This window comes from Entelurus aequoreus, linkage group LG06 (genome assembly GCF_033978785.1).
Source record: "Entelurus aequoreus isolate RoL-2023_Sb linkage group LG06, RoL_Eaeq_v1.1, whole genome shotgun sequence".
Classification (NCBI taxonomy): Eukaryota; Metazoa; Chordata; class Actinopteri; order Syngnathiformes; family Syngnathidae; genus Entelurus; species Entelurus aequoreus.
Genome location: NC_084736.1, coordinates 5,908,805 through 5,927,002, shown reverse-complemented (window position 1 = coordinate 5,927,002; position 18,198 = coordinate 5,908,805). Strand labels below are relative to the sequence as shown.

The 18,198-nt window shown below is 39.4% G+C and overlaps 2 protein-coding genes across 4 annotated transcripts in view; one reads left to right on the top strand and one right to left on the bottom strand.

Moving 5' to 3' along the window:
• Positions 1-18,198, top strand: part of LOC133651782 (protein shisa-8) — a 648,746-nt gene that overhangs the window by 362,753 nt on the left and 267,795 nt on the right. The gene's annotated exons all lie outside the window — the stretch shown is intronic.
• Positions 1-18,198, bottom strand: part of LOC133651778 (DNA (cytosine-5)-methyltransferase 1-like) — a 61,859-nt gene that overhangs the window by 25,065 nt on the left and 18,596 nt on the right. For both annotated transcript variants that reach the window (XM_062049897.1, XM_062049896.1), the window contains exons 10-16: positions 16,722-16,831; positions 16,520-16,638; positions 14,616-14,708; positions 14,373-14,524; positions 14,119-14,306; positions 6,380-6,563; positions 3,644-3,741 (exon numbers count right to left, since the gene is read on the bottom strand). In XM_062049897.1, coding sequence (XP_061905881.1) covers positions 3,644-3,741; positions 6,380-6,563; positions 14,119-14,306; positions 14,373-14,524; positions 14,616-14,708; positions 16,520-16,638; positions 16,722-16,831 — 944 coding nt within the window. The remainder of the gene's footprint in view (positions 1-3,643; positions 3,742-6,379; positions 6,564-14,118; positions 14,307-14,372; positions 14,525-14,615; positions 14,709-16,519; positions 16,639-16,721; positions 16,832-18,198) is intronic.

Sequence of the window (18,198 nt, the reverse complement as noted above, 5' to 3'; positions counted from 1 at the left end):
CTGTCACCACCTGTCACATCACACCCTGACTTATTTGGAGTTTATTGCTGTTTTCCTGTGTGTAGAGTTTTAGTTCTTGTCTTGCGCTCCTATTTTGGTGGCTTTTTCTCTTTTTTCTGTATTTTCCTGTAGCAGTTTCAGGTCTTCCTTTGAGTGATATTTCCCGCATCTACTTTGTTTTAGCACTCAAGAATATTTCAGTTGTTTTTATCCTCCTTTGTGGGGACATTGTTGATTGTCATGTCATATTCGGATGTACTTTGTCTTTGCTCCACAGTAAGTCTTTGCTGTCGTCCAGCATTCTGTTCTTTTTTACTTTGTAGCCAGTTCAGTTTTAGTTTCGCTCTGCATAGCCTTCCCTAAGCTTCAATGCCTTTTCTTAGGGGCACTCACCTTTTGTTTATTTTTGGTTTAAGCATTAGACACCTTTTTACCTGCACACTGCCTCCCGCTGTTTCCGACATCTACAAAGCAATTAGCTACCGGCTGCCACCTACTGATATGGAAGAGTATTACACGGTTACTCTGCCGAGCTCTAGACAGCACCGACACTCAACAACAACACATCATTTGCAGACTATAATTACTGGTTTGCAAAAAATATTATTAACCCAAATAGGAGAAATTAGATAATCTCACGGCACAGTGGTTGAAAAACACTGCTGTAGACCACCACAATGTTTGTCACAGGTAGGGTACCTTTCACATTTTAATCCATACTCGTCAACTGTACCAGTTTGTGCACTTTGTATTTTTTTTAAATTTGTTAATAAATGTTAATTTGCATATAGACAGCTTGCTTCCCCTTATGGGGCGATGGACGGCTGAGTAGCGCTTACACAGCAGCAGCCGGCCTCCGTAGCTCCCTCTCCCCTCTGTTGCAAGTTTTGTTGATTCTATGTAACTTGTTTATATGTGCTAAGGGTTTCTTTCCCCCTTCGTCTCAGTCTGGACCCCCTCCCTGGAGTCCAGCCTTTGACTTAATACTTTTTTACTCTCCCCCCCTTCCCAAAGTTTACCCGTTTCTCACATTTTTTTGTAAGGGACGCCGGAAGTCGACAGAACCCGTCAGCGATTCCTTTTTCTGTCTCCCTGTAATGTTTGTCTCATGTTGAATGGGATTGTGTTTAAAATCTCAATTTCCTTTTGGGGATTAGTAAAGTACTTCTTGTAAAAAATTTTTTTATTTAAATTATCAAAAAAACTTTCCGTTCTCTTAGTTCCAGTGAACATATGAGAGCTGTCTTTGTTCCACCAAGCCAAGGGCTTGAAAAATTCCACTGTGTACGATGGGAGGAGACGGGAGGGGTTATCTATTGTCATCGAAGACCTGCTCAAGCTGAATCCAGGACTAGCCCAAGCCCGAGGCATCTTTTTCTTTTGTTTTCAATGTGACCAAAAATAAGAGCTGTTTACATACCCCCCATTCCTGTAGAAACAGATGTTGTGTAAACATTGAATATCTGGGGTGAGTTTTTCCTTGCCCGTATGTGGGCTCTGTACCGAGGATGTCGTTGTGGCTTGTGCAGCCCTTTGAGACACTTGTGATTTAAGGGTATATAAATAAACATTGATTGATTGATTGATTGATATCCAAATAAAGGAGGAGATGTAAACATTTTTCGTCAGAGCGTGGTGGAAGACTGTACAGAGAGTAGTCGCCGCGTCTCTCCTCAAAATTGAATTCTGTCTCTGTTGATTCTTTGCTTCTTGTCTTGTTTAATAGATGTCATCAGTGTTTGAACCTGACACTTCTGATTCTGATTAATTTGCCTAATAAAATCTTACTGTTATATATTGATTTCTCACACTTCCGAGTCTCATTTGGAAGTATTAATAGTACTTTGCATGCAGTGGCAATTTAAACACATTAGATGGCAGTGGTTTATAGACTATAGCAGGGGTGGGCAATTAATTTTTACCGGGGGCGCATGAGCAACCTGAGCACTGCTGGAGGGCCACATCGACAATATTTCAATTACATTTTGCTCAATATTATTTTTGATATATACCGTAAGATAAATAATAATAATAATAATAATAATACTTTCATTTAACCTAACTTAACTTTATACCAAAAGCACTGCTTTGGAAATCATTTGTACCCCTTTCAGAGATCATATTTAGTTCCCCTTAAACATCCTCATGTTGCACAATGAAATGTAAGCATAGGATGAAGTGTGCATTCCTGTAACTTTCTCTAGTAACAGCATTCCATGATTAATATCAATAAATTAACATTAATAATAAATGACAGTAAAACAAGCACACGTATGACTGAGGAGTCATAGAGTAACTTTGTGTGGTGTTTGAGTCGTCCGAGTTTTTGTGTGGCCATAAACGCACCAGTGGTTTAGTGGTATGCGTGTTGGTGACAGATGACAAGTTGGTTTTGGCCTGGTTTGTACAGCAGAAAATGACTAGTTTTTCGAGACAGAAGTGTTTTACTCCTGTTTTCGTTGTGGTTATGACCGAATATAAACAGTTTTGCCCAATAAAGTGATCGATATAATTCCTGTCCTCGAAGCATCTCGATAGACGTTACAATAATTGAACGGTGTTCAATTGAACGGTGTTGACGAACACGGTTAGGGCCGCTTGTTGTCACTGTCACTCAAAGTTGCATTGCAAAATTACACAGAATAAATGTGTTTATTTTGTTTAGAATTCAGGTGGGATTTGGTTTGGTGCGCGGCATATATTTGCTGTGCGCAGCGGACGCTTGAGCAGTGCGCAATTGCGCAGGCACGCACCTTAGAGGGAACGTTGCTTGGCAGTCCATGTCTTGTTGGAAACACGCCATTCTTCATCAACTTTTCTCTTTTTAGCGTCTCGGGTGTAAACCGTGCATCACTTGTCGCTGTGCACCTTCACTCACAGGTTACATACGGACATACACCCATAAATAACACTTTTCAAAATAAAAGCAGCACAATTGTATTGCGCGCATGACATAGATGTTTTTTCAACTTTATTTTGTAATTTGTGATTGCAGCTGTTCACATTCACTCACAATCACGCACGCGCATACGTCCACACGGAAGTAATACAAATAACGCTTTTCAAAACAAAAGCAGCACCGTAGTATTGCACACTTGACAGATACTTTTTTAAATTTATTTTGTAACTTATGATTGGCCTCACGCGGGCCGGACAGGGACGCACAAAGGGCCGGATGTGGCCCGCGGGCCGCAGAATGCCCAGGTCTGGACTATAGGGTGTGTTGTCTAGTACGGTAGTACTCTTTGCCATTAAGCTGAATGCAGGCTTTTGTTGCGCCCTACAAAGTGCGTACACTGCAAGTATTATACGTATTACCCACAAACCGTTTGGAACGTGCATCTTAGTTGTTTTCATCACCAAATTTGGTGGTGTTTAAGTTGCCATGTAAAAACCACAAATGCTAATCAGAAGCACGTCTATGGCAAATCCAATGTAAATTAGCACCAAGGTAGCACGTCTTGAAAATGACAGCCAAGTGTTTTCTATCTTGCTTTGTTGGCATGGTAAACTGCAACGTCACCTCAAGGCACCCCGACTGAGTCTGCTACGGACCCTTGTTTGCCCGCCAAGTGTGGCCGGATGAAAAAGTACCCACAGAACACACTTTATAAGAAATTGTCAAGAAAAAATACAATCTCACCTTCTTTTCTTGCACGCCTGCTTGCTTTTGCCACTTCCTCCAAATTTGATCATGTCCTTGCAGGCGGTACACTTGCCGCAATCCGCAGACAGACAAACCTAAAAAAGGACATAAAAATAAAAATACGATGTTAATTAGAAGAATTTGACACATACTAGGATGACTCCGGAGTGCATGACAAAGTGGAAAGGAAAATGTAGTACTCACTGACCACATGGTCTTTTATGAACAAGTATCAGGCATGTGATTTGACCACAATGAAAAAGACTGAAAACATTTCTGGGGGGACAAGGGGGGCAAGGCCCCCCGAAGCTCCTGGTTTTTCACCAATTTAACATGCTAAAATTAACAAAGACAGCACCATTTGAAGAAAATATTTTAGTGTTTAAAGACATGAAAACATCATTAATAGAACATACATAACCCAATTATCCTAATGAATCACTGTATATGGTTCAGTCCCAACAGTATTTAGTCACTAATATTTACATCTTGTGTTCACTTCACATCCACAGGTGTCACATTGATCAGTGATATTATTTACAGTTTATTTACAGTATTACCACATTATTTCAGTTCACTTCACACATTAGCTTTCTCAGAGAGCCCTAACATGAGCCTTCCTTGCACATTTCTGAGCAGCCTGCATTTTCCTTTTGGTCTCTGCTTTTGTAGCTTCTTTTTTGGATTTTTGGATAAATATAACAAAATACCAAATGTAAACATTTAATTATTTTCACCAAAATAGGATATACATTTATGAAAATAATTAAACATGTTTAGTATTGTTGACTCATATTTGAAAATAGGAAATAATAATGTGAGGACACTGACATATTGCATGAAACAAGTGTGAAAATATTTACCTTCAAGATTGTTACACCACTGACAATAGTTTCAACAGACTACATAAGAACTTAATATTACAAAATAGTATTATATGCAAATTTATTTCAAATAAATTGTTAACTGGAATCAAAAATGCGACTCTTTGAATTTCTGTAATTTCATAATTTATTTTCACGTGGCTTTTTATTTTTAGAAAAACCCATTTATATTTCGCTAAGCAATAATTGGTTAATATTTAAAACAAACATGCGTATTTCGCAAGCAAATATTTTTTAGCTTACCTCATTATTAACAACCCTGTCTGCAACTGAAGTGGGTTGTTTGGGTGGATCTTTCCTCTCCATGTCACTTTCGGTTGACATCCAAAAGTACCAGCTAGTGAAAAGTTGGTTTTCCTTGCTTCAAGTTGTTTCATATGTTTTTGGCGTTTCGCATGTACTTCCAAAGCCTTGAAACCTCGTGATCCATAGTCAATATTATCATGACAGCACGTGCACAAAACCTTTCCGGGACGATCGATTTTCCGAATAACATCACCGAACAAAGTGGTAACTTCCTTCTTCCCAGCAGTATCAGTGATTTCCCTTTCCATCCAGTCCCATCGAAACTTATTTTTGACATGTTTATCAATTTCTTTTACTCGTAAAGCGTCCTTTCTCTCGAGAACCGACATTGTTTACATATGGAAAACGGCGGTATGATGACGTTATTAACGTCATCATTCATAACAGATGTCCTGATTGGTCACAAGGAACATATCGACCAATCAACTACGGCGTAATATAAACTACGTCTCGAATCTTGATTTAGGGTCGGAAAAAAAAACTGAAAAACGGGAGATAATCCCCCCCCCCCCCCCCCCCCCCCCCGAGATTAAAAAAAGACAGAATTCCGACTTTAGACGGAAAAATCACATGCCTGAAGTATATTGTACAACAAAACCAATGTTGCAATAGTGGAAATGAGCAAAAACCTCAATTAGCTTCAATAGCGCTGATGAGTTAATTGTAAAGAGCAGAGTAAGTGTAACATATAACTTTAGCTGAGTATAGGGATGTAACGGTAAACCGCAGTAAAATCCCAGACATTTATAAATACAGTGTACATTTTAATGACTGAAAAACCTTCATTTATAATTGCATTTTAGGCAACACTGCTTACTTCCTGGAAACGGAAGAGACAGCTATTGTCTCCACTAGGGATGTCCGATAATGGCTTTTTGCCGATATCCGATATTGTCCAACTCTTTAATTACAGATACCGATATCAACCGATATATGCAGTCGTGGAATTAACACATTATTATGCCTAATTTGGACAACCATGTATGGTGAAGATAAGGTACTTTTAAAAAAAATAAAATAAGATAACTAAATTAAAAACATTTTCTTGAATAAAAAAGAAAGTAAAACAATATAAAAACAGTTACATAGAAACTAGTAATTAATGAAAATGAGTAAAATTAACTGTTAAAGGTTAGTACTATTAGTGGACCAGCAGCACGCACAATCATGTGTGCTTACGGACTGTATCCCTTGCAGACTGTATTGATATATATTGATATATAATGTAGGAACCAGAATATTGATAACAGAAAGAAATGGGGGGAGGGAGGTTTTTTGGGTTGGTGCACTAATTGTGAGTGTATCTTGTGTTTTTTATGTTGATTTAATAAAAAAATAAAATTAAATTTTTTTTAAAAAAAAACCAAAAAAAAAACCGATACAGATAGTAAAAAAACAGATACCGATAATTTCCGATATTACATTTTAACGCATTTATCGGCCGATAATATCGGCCTGCTGATATTATCGGACATCCCTAGTCTCCACCTTTATGGAAAAAAAAAGAAGAAGAAGCTAAACATAAAAATAGTCAGCGACTCACCTCGCAGACGCCGCACCGCTGGCGTTTGATGCCGCCGCTCTCCTTGTCGTCCTGCTCAATCTGCTCCGAGAAGAAGGCGTCGAAGATCTGGGAGACCAGCTTGGTCGTGGTGGCTTTGGTCGGACCCTTGCTGTCCTTCTCGATCTTGGTTGGATGGCGGATGGCCTGTCGCCGGGCAGCTCGCCTGCAGAAAAGTAAAGGCGTCATGTTCCAGAGTGTTTACACCCTACTCCCTCAAAAAAAAAAAAGTGGGTGTGGTCATGTGAAGCAATGCTGTGATAATGCAGCGGTTCATCCATGCAACAAACTGGACAAGCTGGACAATGAAGAGCAGCCTAGCAGACGTTGCCTTCATGTTAATGTCGACTTGATTCGTGGTAATTACGGGTGTCCCTGATACCAGCAAGAATGTATCAATGTTGGGACGCATCTAAAATCTCTGATACGAGCAGTCCTGGAGTTTGTTTACTTGTTCAAAGCTGGACCGCCAGTTAACATCTAAATGTCCTCCAATAAGCGCGCATGGTGCGCCTTTTCTTCCATTCCAGTCAAGTCATTTACTAAATATTAACATGGTAGGCAATAGGCTAATAGGAGCTGGCAGCTACACCACGGCTAAGCACACAACAGCGAGACATACAGTACAGGCCAAGTGTTGACACCTTCTCAATCAATGCGTTTTATTTTCATGACTATTTACATTGTAGATTGTCACATCAAAACTATGAATGAAGTAGGGCTGCAACAACTAATCAATTAAATCGATTAAAATAGTTGTCGATTAATTTAGTCATCGATTCGTTGGATCAATGCTATGCGCAGTTTTTTTAATTTATTTATTTAAATAAACCTTTATTTATAAACTGCAACATTTACAAACAGCTGAGAAACAATAATCAAAATAAGTATGGTGCCAGTAGGCTGTTTTTTCCCCCCAATAAAATACTGGATAGGATAGAAATGTAGTTTGTCTCTTTTATCCGATTATTAATCGATTAATCGAAATAATAATCGACAGATTAATCGATTATCAAATTAATTGTTAGTTGCAGCCCTAAAATGAACATGTGGAGTTATGTACTTAACAACAAAAAAGTGAAATAACTGAAAACATGAGATAGGCTGCAGCACCCCCGCGACCCCATAAAGGGACAAGCAGTAGAAAATGGATGGATGAATGTTTTATAATGATAAATGGGTTATACTTGTATAGCGCTTTTCTACCGTCACACAATATTTCCACATTCACCCATTCACACACTGATGGCGGGAGCTGCCATGCAAGGCCCTAACCACCACCCATCAGGAGCAAGGGTGAGGTGTCTTGCTCAAGGACCCAACGGACGTGACTAGGATGGTAGAAGGTGGGGATTGAACCAGAAACCCTTTAGGTTGCTGGCACGGCCACACAGCCCCCATATATACACTACCGTTCAAAAGTTTGGGGTCACATTGAAATGTCCTTATTTTTGAAGGAAAAGCACTGTACTTTTCAATGAAGATAACTTTAAACTAGTCTTAACTTGAAAGAAATACACTCTATACATTGCTAATGTGGTAAATGACTATTCTAGCTGCAAATGTCTGCTTTTTGGTGCAATATCTACATAGGTGTATAGAGGCCCATTTCCAGCAACTATCACTCCAGTGTTCTAATGGTACAATGTGTTTGCTCATTGGCTCAGAAGGCTAATTGATGATTAGAAAACCCTTGTGCAATCATGTTCACACATCTGAAAACACTTTAGCTCGTTACAGAAGCTACAAAACTGACCTTCCTTTGAGCAGATTGAGTTTCTGGAGCATCACATTTGTGGGGTCAATTAAACGCTCAAAATGGCCAGAAAAAGAGAACTTTCATCTGAAACTCGACAGTCTATTCTTGTTCTTAGAAATGAAGGCTATTCCACAAAATTGTTTGGGTGACCCCAAACTTTTGAACGGTAGTGTATATATTCTAGTTTCTTCAAAATAGCCACCCTTTGCTCTGATTACTGTTTCGCACACTCTTGGCATTCTCTCCATGAGCTTCAAGAGGTAGTCACCCAAAATAGTTTTCACTTCACAGGTGTGTGAAGCTCATGGAGAGAATGCCAGGAGTGTGCAAAGCTGTAATCGGAGCAAAGGGTGGCTATTTTGAAGAAACAAAAATATAAAACATTTTGTCCCATTGGGTTGAGATTTTCCTTGCCCTGATGTGGGATGTGCAGCCTTTTGAGACACTCGTGATTTAGGGCTATATAAGTAAACATTGATTGATTGATTGATGTTTTCAGTGATTTCAAATTTTTTTGTTAAGTACATAACTCCACATGTGTTCATTCATAGTTTTGATGTGACAATCTACAACGTAAATAGTCATGGAAATAAAGAAAACACATTGAATGAGGACTTTTGGCCTGTTCTCTACGTAATAAGTGTCCTTAAATTGAACAATATTGCAGTCTAAAACACCATAATTGATCAATTATTAATTCTAGTTGCATATTACTTACAGATACAAAGTCTCCAAGGCAGAAGAGGCGTATTAGAAAGTATTCAGTAACAAGCGTGTTAGCATCGCTCAACCAGTTGCCAACTTTGTAGCTAAATATAATTTTAAATAAAAATGTTTCTTCACGGTCGCGCTAAACTAAATTGTTTGTTAATGAGCCCGTCAATACATTGAGTTAATTAGTGCATTCCACAACACTCCAGTCTTTGGTTTGATACTCTCGCTTAACTTAATCCAGAACAAGAAATGTATATTTAACTTAACAAACACAAACTAAAAATCAACAGAAGTTCATTTGCGGTTCTTATCATACTGTTCATTTTTTAAACTCACTTTTTGTCTCTCGGCGTCAATTGCAATGAATTATGCAAATGAGGCGATGATGTCATTGAGCGACTTTTATTGCAGCCAGTAGCTACTTTCCTTAATGAGGACTTACTGCGCCATTAGCTTAATTTAATGAATTATTTTGAAGACTTGGCGTCGCTGAAAAAAAACTAAACTATTCCCATTCCACTTCAACCGAAAAAAAGCATAATGGCATTTCAGACAATTAACGATGAATATCAAACCTTTTATAACACTCCACACTACAAACTGAAAGTACAGATTTGTGCTCCAATATCGGTGTATGTATCGGAAGAGGAAAAAGTTGCATCAGGACACCCATGGTAATACTTTACTTTTAAGATGGCATGTGTACCTAATGAACCGAATAACCTGGGGGTCTCAAACTCTCCGGCCCGTAAGCCCATATGTTGTGGCCCTCTACTACTTCATAGTTTAGAGCACAGGTGTCAAACTCAAGACTAAAAAGAATAAACCTCAAAGTACTTTACTATCTCTCTCCATTTTGACAGAAAAAAAACCGTGTGTGTAATATATATACACACACACATATATATATATATATATATACATATATATATACATACATATATACATACATATATATATATACATACATATATATACATACATATATATACATACATATATATACATACATATATATACATACATATATACATACATATATATACATACATATATACACATACATATATACATACATATATACATACATATATATACATACATATATATATATATATACACATACATATATATATATATATATACACATACATACACACAATACACTGTGGTTTATCTGTTATATAGTACTCAATACCGGGGTAGACCGGAATATACGTTAGCCCCTGTTTTTTTTCCTGACCTATTTCATCCCTACAAGCCTGTGCCACAGGTTTTCCCTGCTCTTCAGGGGATTTGAAAGAAAAACAAAATTTATATTTTTATTTGTATCCCCTGAAGAGCAGGGAAACCTGTTAAACAGGCTTGTAGGGATGAAATAGCCTGTTTTTTTTTCTGACCTTTCCTGTGTGTAATACACACACACACACGAAAGGTCAGGAAAAAGAGAGGCTATTTCATCCCTACAAGCCTGTTTCGCAGGTTTCCCTGCTCTTTAGGTGATAAAAAAAAAAAAAAAACATTTTAAAATATTTAAAAAAATCACCTAAAGAGCAGAGAAAACCCGCTAAACAGGCTTGTAGGGATAAAATTTTGCTTTTTCTTGACTTATTTCATCTCTACAAGCCTGTTTCGCAGGTTTCCCTGCTGTTTAAGGGTTTAAAAAAAAAAAACACTTAAAAATCTATTTAGAAAAATCCCCTGAAGAGCAGGGGAACCTGCGAAACAGGCTTGTAGGTATGAAATTGTGCTTTTTCTTGACCCATTTCATCTCTACAAGCCTGTTTCGCAGGTTTCCCTGCTGTTTAAGGGTTTAAAAAAAAAAAAACACTTAAAAATCTATTTAGAAAAATCCCCTGAAGAGCAGGGGAACCTGCGAAACAGGCTTGTAGGGATGAAATTGTGCTTTTTCTTGACCTTTTTCATCTCTACAAGCCTGTTTCGCAGGTTTCCCTGCTCTTTAGGGGATTAAAAAAAAAAAACAATTAAAAATCTATTTAGAAAAATCCCCTGAAGGGCAGGTTTCCCCTGCGAAACAGGCTTGTAGGGATGAAATAGGTCAAGAAAAAACAGTGGTTAACGTATATTCCGCTCTACCCCGGTATTGAGCACTGTATAACGGATAAACCACAGCAACCTTGACTAATATATATATATATATATATATATATATATATATATATATATATAATAATAAACCATTTGAAACTATTACATTATCTAATGATGCAATAAATATATTATCACACATTCCAAAAGTGTTTTTTGTTAATGAGAGTAAACTAAAATATTTGCTTGACTTATGATTTCAAAGAAAGTTAGCAATCAAATTGTACACTGTAAAAATTAAAATAGAATTTACAGTAAAAATGTGTAGCTATGTGGCCAAAAAAACCGACCGCATATTTCACGGCAAAAAAAATCCCAAAACAACCGGCAGCTCAATGGCCAGAATGTTAATGTTAAAACAAACAAACAGTGGCACACATTTTTTGTTTACATTAATAAGCCGGAAAAAAACCTAAATTTTAGCATAAAATTCTTGTGACTGAACTGCCAGTTTTTAATCACAAAATATACAAATAATTTTTCTACAGTGTATGTAACACAATATCATTATGTGAATTATTATATATTTATACATTCTTCACTGTTACATAACTGCAATGTGGCTCTCAATGAAAAGCAGTTTTGACAGCCTATTGGGGTAATTGCGGCCTGCACACCCGGGGCAGCTAATAGTTAAATATATTATAGCAATCCTGCTTCCCATTATAAAGAACATCCAATCACAAAAAAATTACAGTTATGCAAACACACGGAGCAAATTCCTCTCACCATCTCCTGGGTAATTCTACAGTGTGAAAACATACAATAATAATTTTACTTTTATAATAAATTAAGACCTATTATAGCTTTGGGTCGCCATAGCTGCTGGTAGAAGTAGTTAACACATTTAGTCACAAGATTGGGAAGTGAATACTTTGTGCGGCCGTGTCTCACCACCCGCAGCCCCCGGGTTAATTGAGTTTGAGACCCCCTGGGCTCACCGCCGATCATTTCAATGGCAACCAGATGACGTCATGACAAAAGGTACAACGTAAAGCACAATAAATACGGAGTGAAAAAGAAACTATGATATTTCCTCATCCATCCATCCATCCATCCATCCAGTCTCACATCACTTCATCACACAAAAGCGTTGAGGCCAACCTACCAGTACAACAGCATGCTGCATTTGGAAGTGTCAAAAAGGAATGTCACACATTAGGCAACAGTGAAGCCGTGTCCAAAATATAGTAAATGCTCCAATTAAGGCCCCTTTTCAATTAACTGCACTCTGAATCAATATGAAAGATGACTTGTTATAGGACTACTGTATTTTTTGGACTATAAAGCGAAATTAAAATACTTAAATTTTCTCATAAATCGACAGTGCGCCTTATAACCTAGTGTACAGCATTATTATGGTTGTGCTTACCGACCTCGAAGCAATTATATTTGGTACATGGTGTTATGATAAGTGTGACCAGTATCACAATCACACATAAGAGACGTGTAGACTGCAATACGATGGCAGTCACACACAAGAGATACGTGTAGACTGCAATACGATGGCAGTCACACATAAGAGATACGTGTAGACTGCAATATGATGGCAGACACACATAAGAGATACGTGTAGACTGCAATATGATGGCAGTCACACATAAGATAGACGTGTAGACTGCAATATGATGGCAGTCACACATAAGATAGACGTGTAGACTGCAGTACGATGGCAGTCACACACAAGAGATACGTGTACACTGCAATACGATGGCAGTCACACATAAGAGATACGTGTAGACTGCAATACGATGGCAGTCACACATAAGAGATACATGTAGACTGCAATACGATGGCAGTCACACATAAGAGATACGTGTAGACTGCAATACGATGGCAGTCACACAAGAGATATGTGTAGACTGCAATACGATGGCAGTCACACATAAGAGAGACGTGTAGACTGCAATATGATGGCAGTTACACAAGAGATACGTGTAGACTGCAATATGATGGCAGTTACACAAGAGATACGTGTAGATGGCAGTCACACATAAGAGATACGTGTAGACTGCAATATGATGGCAGTCACACATAAGATAGACGTGTAGACTGCAATACGATGGCAGTCACACATGAGAGGTGTAGACTGCAATATGATGGCAGTTACACAAGAGATACGTGTAGATGGCAGTCACACATAAGAGATACGTGTAGACTGCAATACGATGGCAGTCACACGTAAGAGATACGTGTAGACTGCAATACGATGGCAGTTACACAAGAGATACGTGTAGACTGCAATACGATGGCAGTCACACATAAGATAGACGTGTAGACTGCAATATGATGGCAGCCACACATAAGAGATACGTGTAGACTGCAATATGATGGCAGTCACACGTAAGAGATACGTGTAGACTGCAATATGATGCAGTCACACAAGAGATACGTGTACACTGCAATACGATGGCAGTCACACATAAGAGATACGTGTAGACTGCAATATGATGGCAGTAAACACCACAACTTTAAATGTTCCATTGAAAATATAGAACATTACACACGGCACTCAAAAATCTGTCGAAATGTTTTTAGTACGACTTCGGTAAGCTATGAAGCCGCACCGCTTGATGGATTGTCTGCACATTTAACGTACGAGTATTATTATGGTGTAGGGCTGGACGATATATTAAGTAAAAACATAGAGATATTGTGGAGGGGGGGGGGGGGTTTGGTCTGCGGGCCTGCCGTGGAGCGGAGTGTGTAAGGACCGGAACCTCGAAGTCAGCGGCAGGTGAGTAGATTGCCCAGCTGGGGCTTGTTATCTAATAACCTGTCGCCCTCATTAGCAGCAGCCGGGACGAGAGACGTGGTTGGAGTGGCTGGTGAGCGGACGCATGAGACAGAGACATTTTGCTGGAAAGCAAAACCCTACCGCTATATGAAAATAAAAGACTTGTTACCCAGACTACCAGGCCCACGAGAGCATCTTTGTGGTCAGAAGAACCCACAGGAGGGCAACCTCCACAGATATACTTTTACATCAATATCGCCCAGCCCTACTCTGAATCTTATATGAAAGTTAACTTGTTGTAACTGCAAAGACGGGGTGATTATTATTGTAAAGAAATAAAAGATCCCAGCTATAATTAGAGCATTTACAGTCGTTGACATTCACCCCTGGGGGGCGCCGTACCTCTTGCCCAGCGTGACGCCCGCCAGCTTAATGAGGTCGCGCATGCACGGCGTGACAATGATGGGCTGCTCGTCCGAGTCGCCCGCCTCGTCGTAGCTCTCCACCTGCTCCACCACGAACTGGGCGTGGCGCAGCAGCGTGTCCTCGGTGAAGCAGTTGAAGTTGAGCCCACAAGGGGGCACTGTGGTCTGAAAGATTTGTATTGTTTTTTTAACGAACTGTGCAAAGGGATTTGAAGCCGCCTTTGTCCTCACCTCAATCTTGTTGAGAAGGTCCTCGTAAGAAACGTCCGGGTTCTTCTGAAGGAACTCCACCACGATTTTGCTCATGTAGATCTTCTCCTGCATCAAGGCAAAGATGGGCGAATACTCCTCGCTGGGATGCATCAGGATGTACTCGGCAAACGCTGAACATAACACACACAAAAAAACGTTTTGAGGGAAAACCGCAGAGTGAGCAAACATCTGGAACGAGAAGAAAAAAAAGCGTTGCAATACCTGTCGTGAAACCGATTAGAGCTTTTTCTCCACCGTCAAATCCAGTAATCCACCAGGCATTGATGGGGCCAAGTTTTTTTGCAGGAACGCCACCTTGAAGACAAAAACTTATACTTTGTTGTGTTGTATTAAATATGTTTTGATTAGGAGCATGAATGTCCTGAATGAGTTGAATTGGTTGGTGTTGGAGTTGTTTAAATCCGTCAAGAAATGTTGAATTGAAAAATGGTATTACGGAATTTGCGGAAAACCGGGAATTTTTCCAAGTTCCTAAACCAACTTGGTTTTTTGTCCTGACTAAGAGGACTTGAAGGCCTACTGAAAGCCACTACTAGCGACCACGCAGTCTGATAGTTTATATATCAACGATGAAATCTTAACATTGCAACACATGCCAATACGGCCGGGTTAGCTTACTAAAGTGCAATTTTAAATTTCCCGCTAAACTTCCGGTTGAAAACGTCTATGTATGATGACGTATGCGCGTGACGTCAGTAGTTAAACGGAAGTATTCGGACGCCATTGAATCCAATACAAAAAAGCTCTGTTTTCATCGCAAAATTCCACAGTATTCTGGACATCTGTGTTGGGGAATCTTTTGCAATTTGTTTAATGAACAATGAAGACTGCAAAGAAGAAAGTTGTAGGTGGGATCGGTGTATTAGCGGCTGGCTGCAGCAACACAACCAGGAGGACTTTGAGATGAACCCTTAACCCTAACCCAAGTCTGACGCTCTTTTTAAACTTTTATTGAGCAACGTATACTAACACAGCTCAACTTATCTCGTTCTTTCCACACGCACATCTATCCTCACTCCTCATTTACGCAACAGCAACGCTTCCTCCTTCTTCGCCAATCACCTTACAGGCGTGCTACGTTCACAACAAAGAGGATGCAGGATAAAGTGACAGAAATGGAAATTTTTGCATTGTATTATACATCAGGAAGTGTTGTGTAAGAAAGTGTTAAAAATAAAACCATCAAAAGCCATCTGCTTTTGTATAAGGATAAGTTAGGTTAAATGAAAATATTATTATTATCTATCTTACGGTATATCAAAAATATTTTAAGCAAAATTTAATTGAAATATTGTCGGTGTGGCCCTCCAGCAGTGCTCGGGTTGCTCATGCGGCCCCCGGTAAAAATTAATTGCCCACCCCTGTTCTATCTGCATTTAAGCACGATGCTATCACGTTAGCTCCGTAGCTAAAGTGCTTCACCGATGTATTGTCGTGGAGATAAAAGTCACTGTGAATGTCCATTTCGCGTTCTCGACTCTCATTTTCAAGAGGATATAGTATCCGAGGTGGTTTAAAATACAAATCCGTGATCCACAATAGAAAAAGGAGAGAGTGTGGAATCCAATGAGCCAGCTGTACCTAAGTTACGGTCAGAGCGAAAAAAGATACGTCCTGCACTGCACTCTAGTCTCGTCCTTCACTCTCACTTTCCTCATCCACGAATCTTTCATCCCGGCTCAAATTAATGGGGTAATCGTCGCTTTCTCGGTCCGAATCGCTCTCGCTGCTGGTGTAAACAATGGGGAAATGTGAGGAGCCTTTCAACCTGTGACGTCACGCTACTTCCGGTACAGGCAAGGCTTTTTTTAATCAGCGACCAAAAGTTGCAAACTTTATCGTCGTCGTTCTCTACTAAATCCTTTCAGCAAATTATGGCAATATCGCGAAATGATCAAGTATGACAAATAGAATGGATCTGCTATCCCCGTTTAAATAAAAAATGTATATTTCAGTAGGCCTTTAAAATCATGTTTTCCTTCCATTTATGTCAAAGTAAATGACAAAGACTGTTAATGTTGTAGAAGGATATAGGAATCACATCCAAGCAGCTGAAGTTGACACAAGCATTAAACGGTGCAGGTGTCCCTAATGAGGTGTCTCACCATCCATGCAGGGGTTGTCGTCATAGATGGGTTTGACAGCACAGCTGAAGTAGAGCTCCACGTTCTTCTCAATCAGACCGGCGTCAAACGGACAAAGATGGCCGTGCTTGTCGTACACACTAATTTGAGAGGGGGAAATTAAAAAAAAAAAAATAGTGCCACACTTTTTTTTTCAGAGGAAGCAAACTTTGATACCCCTCACCTGAAGTTTGTGATCCTGTGCTGTGGACGATCCTCGTAGCTCTCGAAGCCGTCCTCGTTGGCGTCAAAGAGAGAGAGTCGCTCGTCCGTCAACATCTCCGGCTCATCCAGCTGCGGGAAGGCCATGTTGAACGTGAAAGTCAACGCGGTAATAAGTTTATGAACATTTCCTTAAACGGCACTATTTGTTTTAAATGCGTGTGTCCCGCGTGACCCCTCAGTCCGTGCCAGCAGCGGCGTTCCGGCTAATGTTCCGTCCCAAGTCACAACGTATAGCAAGCAGAATTGCACATAGAAAAATGTACCGTATTTTTCGGACTATTAGGCGCACTTAAAATCCTTTCATTTTCTCAAAACTCAACAGTGTGCCTTATATAATTATATATAGTGCTCCTAATGTACGAAATAATTCTGGTTGTGCTTACCAACCTCAAAGCTATTTTATTTGGTACATGGTGTAATGATAAGTGTGGCCAGTGGATGGCAGTCGCACATAAGAGATACGTGTAGACCAGGGGTGGGCAATTAATTTTTACCGGGGGCCGCATGAGCAACCCGAGCACTGGTGGAGGGCCACATCGACAATATTTCAATTAAATTTTGCTCAATATTATTTTTGATATATACCGTGAGATAAATAATAATAATAATAATACTTTTATTTAACCTAACTTTACTTTATACCAAAAGCACTGCTTTGGAAATCATTTGTACCCCTTTCAGAGATCACATTTAGTTCCCCTTAAACATCCTCATGTTGCACAATGAAATGTAAGCATAGGATGAAGTGTGCATTCCTGTAACTTTCTCTAGTAACAGCATTCCATGATTAATATAAATAAATTAACAATAATAAATGACAGTAAAATAAGCACACGTATGACTGAGGAGTCATAGTGTAACTTTGTGTGGTGTTTGAGTCGTCCGAGTTTTTGTGTGGCCATAAACGCACCAGTGGTTTAGTGGTATGCGTGTTGGTGACAGATGACAAGTTGTTTTTGGCCTGGTTTGTACGGCAGAAAATGACTAGTTTTTCGAGATAGGAGTGTTTTTACTCATGTTTTGGTGTGGTTATGGCCGAATATAAACAGTTTTGCCCAATAAAGTGATCGATATAATTCCTGGCCTCGAAGCATCTCGATAGACGTTACAATAATTGAACGGAGTTCAATTGAACGGTGTTGACGAACACCGTTAGGGCCGCTTGTTGTCACTGTCACTCAAAGTTGCATTGCAAAATTACACAGAATAAATGTGTTTATTTTGTTTAGAATTCAGATGGGATTTGATTTGGTGCGCGGCATATATTTGCTGTGCGCAGAGGACGCTTGAGCAGTGCGCAATTGCGCAGGCGCGCACCTTAGAGGGAACGTTGCTTGGCAGTCCATGTCTTGTTGAAAACACGCCATTCCTCATCAACTATTCTCTTTTTAGCGTCTCGGGGATAACTGTGCATCACTTGTCGCTGTGCACCTTCA